The sequence below is a fragment of the Equus asinus genome, chromosome 4, assembly GCF_041296235.1.
Source record: "Equus asinus isolate D_3611 breed Donkey chromosome 4, EquAss-T2T_v2, whole genome shotgun sequence".
In the NCBI taxonomy this organism is placed as follows: Eukaryota; Metazoa; Chordata; class Mammalia; order Perissodactyla; family Equidae; genus Equus; species Equus asinus.
Genome location: NC_091793.1, coordinates 21,952,085 through 21,959,426, shown reverse-complemented (window position 1 = coordinate 21,959,426; position 7,342 = coordinate 21,952,085). Strand labels below are relative to the sequence as shown.

Here is a 7,342-nt window from a genome sequence, read left to right as displayed (position 1 = left end):
CACATGGATTTTTTTTGTTTTCCATTGAACAGCCACGTCTACAGCCGCTGTTGTGTTTATTCTCAGTCTCACAGTGCCAGCCTCACCTGAGCTTCTTGTCGTCCTCCTGCACACTTTCCCCAAGAAACAAAGAATTTGTTTTGTGGGAGTGTCCCCAGAGAGTTAGTTTTGTCTCTGGACCTTTCTCACATACGGACTCGTAGCTGTGGCTCCGTGTGCACAGTGTTTGGTCTCTGTTATTTTGTGGTTGGTTGGTTGGTTGGTTGTTTTGCAGAAAGGAGACAGAATAGGCACAGGTGGATTTGGGCAAGGGTAGACATGATAGAGTAGAGAGAGCATCATACTGGGAGTGGGAGCCCCGAGTTCTGGAGATGGCTCTGCCATTCCCTCTCTGGGGCCTCTGGCAAGTCACCTCATGTGTGAAGTGATGCGATGGGATTAGATGAGCCTCCTTTAATCCACTCTGTTACACAGACTTTCTCAGAGCTAACCTTCCACGAAATGATACCTGAAGGATCAAAACAGGATCTGCATTATAATACTGGGAAGGGGTAGGAAGAGGGGTTATATTGCAGGAAGGACTGACAACCAGCTTAATGCTTTCTGTAGTCTTAATAGTTTGGTGGAGAGGTTTCCCCACAGTTAGCTTGATCAGTTCCTCCCTCTTGCATCCAGATACATCATGGGACAGAATACCTCCCTCTGGACTCGAGGCCATGCAGTGCTACAGGCAGGAGGATTTGGGTTGCTAGAACTCAGAGTACCCCAAACTTGTTGGGGACTGGCCTGTTTGGGGAGGCAGGAGGGATGGATCTTGAGGTCCCAGGTGGTGATGGCCGTGTTCTGCCTTCATCCTCAGGTGAGCAATGGCAGGCTCTGGTGAGCGCAAAGGCAAGAAAGACGACAATGGCATCGGCACGGCCATTGATTTTGTGCTCTCCAACGCCCGGCTGGTGCTGGGGGTGGGTGGCGCGGCCATGCTGGGCATCGCTACACTGGCGGTTAAGCGGGTAAGTGCCTGCAGCCAGGGCCAGGGATGGGCAAGGTGGTGACACTGCCTCTGCAAAGGGGGGCTGACCTGGAAGAAGACTTTGATGCTGCTAATGGGTGTGAAACTTGGTAATGTGGTATTAGTAGACGAGGCCTTAAGAGAATTCAGTAAGTCCACTTCTAGGACCCTGCCCTAAAGAAGTCATTGGAGATAGAAATAAAGACGTTTATCCCAGCGAGGAAAAAATTGCAAATAACCAAAATATCCTTCCTTGCCTACCTTACTTAAAATAGCAGTGCCCTCATCACACATACACTTCCTCGTTCCCTTTCCTACTGTGTTTTTCCTGACATTTCTCTCTGTCTGCAAACTTTCTGTTTAACTTGTTTGTGATGTATTGCCTGTATCCTCCTACTAGTCAGACAACTCCAGCAGGGCAGGGATTGGGTCTCTTTGGTTTACTGCCTTATTCTCGGCACCTAGGACATTGCCTAGCACATAGGAGCCACTCAATAAGTATTTGTTAAAGAAATGAATCAGTGTTCAACATTGTGGTACATTCATAAGGTACAATGTTGTATGGTCAGAAAGCGTACCATAATGTTGACACTGATTTATTTTTAGTATTGTGGGGAAATGATAAAAATGATGCGAAAAAAATCAGGTTTCAAAAGTATGTAGAGAGTAGGATCCTAATTATATAAATATATATTTCCAGAAAGAAATACACCAAAATATTAACAGTTATCTCTGGGTTGTGACATTATGGATACATTGTTTCTTATTTGTATCGTTTAGTATTTCCTGAGATTTTCTGCATGGAGCAAAGTATTCCATAATATAGAATAAAACAAAGTTATTAAAAAATAGTAGTTGAACTCACTAGGGCAAAGCTGCTGGGAAGAGGGAAGCAGAGGAAGGCAGGTGCATGTGCTGGGGCCTCTCTGCCATTTCAGATGTACGACAGGGCGATCAGTGCCCCTACCAGCCCCACCCGCCTGAGCCATTCAGGGAAAAGGAGCTGGGAAGAGCCAAACTGGATGGGCTCCCCCCGGTTGCTGAACAAGGACATGAAGACAGGCCTGAGCCGGTCCCTGCAGACCCTTCCCACAGACTCCTCGGCCTTTGACACAGGTGAGAAGGCTGTTACCCCTTCTGGGACTTAGCTCTGGGCTCTCAGTACTTCTCCTGCATTCAGCAAACATTTCTTGTGCACATTTGTGCCGGGGACTGTGCTAGCATTTGCCTTTTGTGCCAGGCCCTCTTTCTGGTGCTGAGGCAGCCGTGGACTGAGCAAGCATGGGAAGAGCTCACGTGCCTCTCTCTCTTGCCTTGGCAGATACATTCTGCCCACCCCGGCCCAAGCCATTGGCCAGGAGGGGCCAGGTAGACTTGAAGAAGTCACGGCTCCGCATGTCCCTGCAGGAGAAACTTCTTACTTACTACCGGAACCGGGCAGCCATCCCTGCTGGCGAGCAGGCTCGGGCCAAGCAAGCTGCTGTGGACATATGTGCTGAGCTCCGGAGCTTCCTGCGGGCCAAGTTGCCTGACATGCCACTTCGGGACATGTACCTGAGTGGCAGCCTCTATGATGACCTGCAGGTAACAGGGTGGTTCTCATGAAGGGGAAGGTCGGGTACTGACCAAGATGCTTCTTGGTAGTGCTTTTGGTGCGAAGCTCAGTGTCCCAGGCTTGCCGGAAAGATAAGTCTTCCTGCTTCTGGATTCTGCATTGTGGGAGCCTCTGCAGATCGCTGCCTTGAGCCTTCTGTAACCCTCTCGCGTTTTCCAGTCATACTCACAACTTCTGGGAAGCTGGAAGAGGCTTCCTTCCTTTATTCTTGTCCCTGTCTCTCCTTGCTAGTTTTCTCTCTTGAGTCTTCAAGGCATGAGGGATGTCACGTGTTCTTCTGCGTCCAGAGACGATGTGGCATATGGATTGAGCACAGACTCTGGTGTCCGACAGACCTGGGTTTAAATCCTCACATTTTCTGAACTGATAGGGTGACATGAAAGACGTCTTAGTTGCCTTTATTTTGTGGGGAGTACAAGGTGGTGGGACCTGTGTTTGGGGAAACTTGTCTGTTGAGCAAATTAAATCCCTTAAAACCTTTTTAATTCTGCTCTGACAGGTGGTGACAGCCGACCACATCCAACTCATTGTGCCCCTCGTGCTGGAGCAGAACCTGTGGTCGTGTGTCCCTGGCGAGGACACCATCATGAACGTTCCTGGCTTCTTCCTGGTTCGTCGTGAGAACCCAGAGTACTTTCCTCGTGGTAGCAGTTACTGGGACCGTTGTGTAGTAGGGGGCTACCTCTCCCCAAAGACAGTAGCAGACACGTTTGAGAAGGTAGTGGCTGGCTCCATCAATTGGCCGGCCATAGGGTCCCTCCTGGACTATGTGATCCGACCAGCACCACTCCCAGAGGCCCTGACTCTGGAAGTGCAGTATGAGCGTGACAAGCGTCTCGTCATTGACTTCCTGCCATCAGTGACCCTTGGTGACACTGTCTTGGTGGCCAGACCACACCGGCTAGCCCAGTATGACAACTTGTGGCGGCTGAGCCTGCGTCCTGCCGAGACCGCACGCTTGCGGGCTTTGGACCAGGCCGACTCGGGCTGCCGGTCTCTGTGCCTCAAGATCCTCAAGGCCATCTGCAAGTCCATTCCGGCTCTGGGCCACCTCACTGCCAGCCAGCTCACCAATGTCATCCTCCACTTGGCCCAGGAGGAGGCTGACTGGTCTCCAGATATGCTGGCCGACCGATTTCTGCAGGCCTTGAGGGGACTCATCAGCTACTTAGAGGCCGGAGTCCTGCCCAGCGCCCTGAACCCCAAGGTGAACTTATTTGCAGAGCTCACCCCTGAAGAAATAGACGAACTGGGATACACTCTCTATTGCTCATTGTCCGAGCCGGAGGTGCTGCTGCAGACGTAGGGCAGGTGAAGGCCAAAGTGGGTGTCGGGTGGGCAGGCCCTGGATTCTCCGTTAGAAACACTTGGCTACATAGTTGGTGCCTCACAGGGTCCCTGGGTGCCTCCTGTCTCGCTGGTCATTGCCCTGGTCACTTCATGCTGATTAGAATGACATCTCTTGCCTCCTATTTTCTCACCCATCCCTTTCTCTTTTTGTTACCAAACACTGTGCTGCCCCCTCCTCCCCTCCCGCTTGCTCCAGGCTTAATTTTTCTGGTATGAATTGAGAAGGTGGAGCACTGGCCTGAGCTCTTGAGACCACTTGGCGTTTTGCATTTTGGCCTGGGTTTTCTGCTCCTGTCTGCCCGGCCCTGCCCTTTGACCTGTTTTTTTTTTTCAGTGTCTTCTGTCTTTTCCTCTTGTTCGCGCCTTCTGATTTGCTCTTTTCCCCAGAGCACATCTGCCTATTTGAGATGTTGCCTTTTAGTTGAATGTCACTGAAGTTATGATTGCATGTTTCCAAGCTGAACTCTGCAGAGAGTGCTCAGACAGTATTTAGGGTTTCTGGGGGTAAAGCTGGGCGAAGAGCTGGCCTTTGACCCAGGTTCCTGGAAAAGCAGCCCATTCTCCCCACCTCCTGACCAAGTCGTACCCATAAGTACTGAGAAGGTCTCTCATGGGAACACTTATTGACCACATAGGAGTGAGGGCTCAAGACAAACTGGATGCAAAGTCATTTGGAGATCGTCTTTCTTAGTGGCTGTCAGTGCAGAGTGGGGAAACCGGAGGTGGTGAAGACAGCCTGGGAGAGGTCTGGTGCCTGGTGTGCGCCTTATCCGCATCGCTGTGTGCAGGAGTCAGACAAGGACGGAGGGAAGGGGCTGCCAGGCAGCTCCTCTGCACGACTGCTGCCGTTCACCCCGTCCTTGCCTTAGTGCCAATTAGGACAAGGCCTTCAAGGACGCAGCCTTAGTGGTAGAGGTTGAACGTCAGCTGGAAAATCCAGTCTCCAGTTGGGGCTCGGTGACCATGTTCCTCCCCCGTCAGGCCCTGCCTTTCTAGGATGTTGCCTCAGAGCAAGAACAGGCCCACAGCCAGCCCTTCCTTCCCCAGTGTTTGCCGTAGGTGTTCGGGGGGGTGTTTGCCGAACTCTCCAGGCACCTCTGAGGCCAAAGGGCAAGCACATGTGCACACACCTCTGCCCCATCCTGCCTCTCAGCCAGCACCTGGGGAGCCAGGTGCCGCCTAAGAAGAGAGCACATGGCTAGCACACGTGAGAGGGAGGTGGGCACTTCCCGCGTCCTTTGTCTGCCGCTGCTAAGACTGCACTATTTACTGCAATGTAAAAAGTATCCTGCGGGTGGGGAGGAGCATTGAATACACAATGTCAGTGCATCTTCTCGTTTTGTGTCTTTTTTCCTGTTTTTGGCAAGAGCCTGCTGATGATACTGTTTCTCCTCTGCCCATCCAGCATTTTGTTCTCCTCCCATCAAGTCTTACTAGTTTTTCTATTCTTACTACCTCTCCACAGTAAGGTTCTGGTGACGCGCTCTGCAGCTGTCTCATTCCTTCCCAATGACAGCGACATGCAATGACTCTTTAAATAGCATTGAAACCTCAGCTGCCCTTTGAACTTAGGGTAGGGATTCCTGTCCCCTTTTTGTCATGGATGAACAGGTTGAGAACTCGGGTTAACCTTGGCTCTATGTGGAGACTCTTCCTGCCTCCTCTGTCATATACATGCAAGGGTTCCTTAAAGTGGTTCCGTTGTCTCATTTGTGTGAAGGTATTGAGAGAGAATGAAAACAGGAAGCCCAGAACCCTGAGAGAGACGTTCCACCCTGGCTGTTCATCAGAATCCAGCTGGAGTTTAAAAATCCACGTGCCTGCCTGTTGCCCTGGGCGGCTGGTATAGAGGGTAAGGGGCGGAACCTGGCATTGATGGTGCCCATGCCCCCATCTGGTGTCCATTAGAGGGAAGAGAGAGGGGAAGGCTGATGAAGTGTTGCAAAAGCATGGGTTATTCTTTGTTGAGAGAAAGGATTCAGTTTTCCCAAAGTGAGCATTATACAACCTACAGTTTTCCCAAGCGGGCATCTCTGACTACATTCCATATAAAACATGGAAGGAGAGCTCAAAAAAGAAAATATTTTAAAGACCAAGTCCCAGGGGCTGGCCCTGTGGCCGAGCAGTTAAGTTCTCATGCTCCGCTCTGGTGGCCCAGGGCGCAGACCTAGCACCGCTCATCAAGCCATGCTGAGGCAGCGTCCCACAAAGCAGAACCAGAAGGACCTACAACTATGTACTGGGGGGCTTTGGGGAGAAGGAAAAGAAAAAGATTGGCAGCAGATGTTAGCTCAGGGCCAATCTTAAAAAAAAGACCAAGTCTCAAATTATCAAAGTCAAGTGTAACTGTGATTTGAGTTTATCTCCTCTCTTAAAGAGCATCTTTCTAAGGGCATCTCTCTTAACTATGTTTCACAAAACCAAAAACCGTAACTTTGCCATTTCACGAGCAAGAACCTCTTAGAAGTCCTCAGTACTAGAAGCAGTGGGAATCCTCGGCCCTGGTCCCGGTGGGTTTGCTGGCGAGCCTCATCGTAAAACGCGGAAGACAGTCAAGTGCTTTGCGATTGTTGGATGGAAGAGGGCAACGTTTTGTCCCCTCCGCCTCTTTTTTAATCTTTGGGGAAGGATGTAGTGCCTCTCCCTGCCATCTGCCTTTCCACTCAGTAACTCCCACCTTTGCCTGGAGTACTAGCATCTGCTCTGACTTGTCCATCTGGAAGTTTTTTTGCACCATCTAGGTTAGCAAATCACGTAGTTAGCCTAATGCTTAAAAAATGGACTCGTCATCTTGAAGACCTAATCAATTCCAAAGTGTATTCTGGTTTTCCCTGTTCCCCTTCCTAAAACATGAGTTCAGGACAACAGTATTTTCCTGTATACGCTTGGTTGTGACTTTTTTTTCCAAATAAAGAAATAACTGAAGCTCATGTTTGGAAAAGCTGTGTTGAGGCCTAGTCTTTCCTCCTGGGTCTGGCCCTGGCAGTCCACCTGTTCCCACTCCAGCTGAGCTGATCTCACTCCCTGGTACTCCACTCAGGGTGAGAGCGCAAATGGTTTTGACGAGGAATCAGCTTCAGGATCCAAAGGCCCTGGAGAGGCCCCAAGGGGTTCTGTAAGTAGGGATCCCTTCGTGTGGACTCGAGACCATGACCCTGGCTGAGAACCTCTGCTCTCACAGGATCCGTCAGAACTCTGCCCTTCCTGCTGAAGCTCAAGGCCAAGGAGGATGGGGAGAGACAGGCCTAGAGCTGTGAGGCTGCAGCCCTTTCGGACACTGCCGATCCTCAGTGGCCAGAATACCCCAGATGCGGGTTCTGGGGTTGAGGGCATACAGCGCGTCATCCACCTTTTCATTCTGATCACCT

General features: G+C 50.7%; 1 protein-coding gene across 1 annotated transcript; it reads left to right on the top strand.

Moving 5' to 3' along the window:
* Positions 1 to 866: 866 nt before the first annotated feature.
* MIEF1 (mitochondrial elongation factor 1) lies at positions 867 to 6,915 on the top strand. The gene is made up of 4 exons (XM_014858936.3): positions 867 to 1,010; positions 1,948 to 2,125; positions 2,331 to 2,593; positions 3,124 to 6,915. Exons 1-4 carry the CDS (start codon positions 867 to 869, stop codon positions 3,928 to 3,930), a joined length of 1,392 nt encoding a protein of 463 aa, XP_014714422.1. The 3' UTR covers positions 3,931 to 6,915.
* The last annotated feature ends 427 nt before the right edge of the window (positions 6,916 to 7,342 follow it).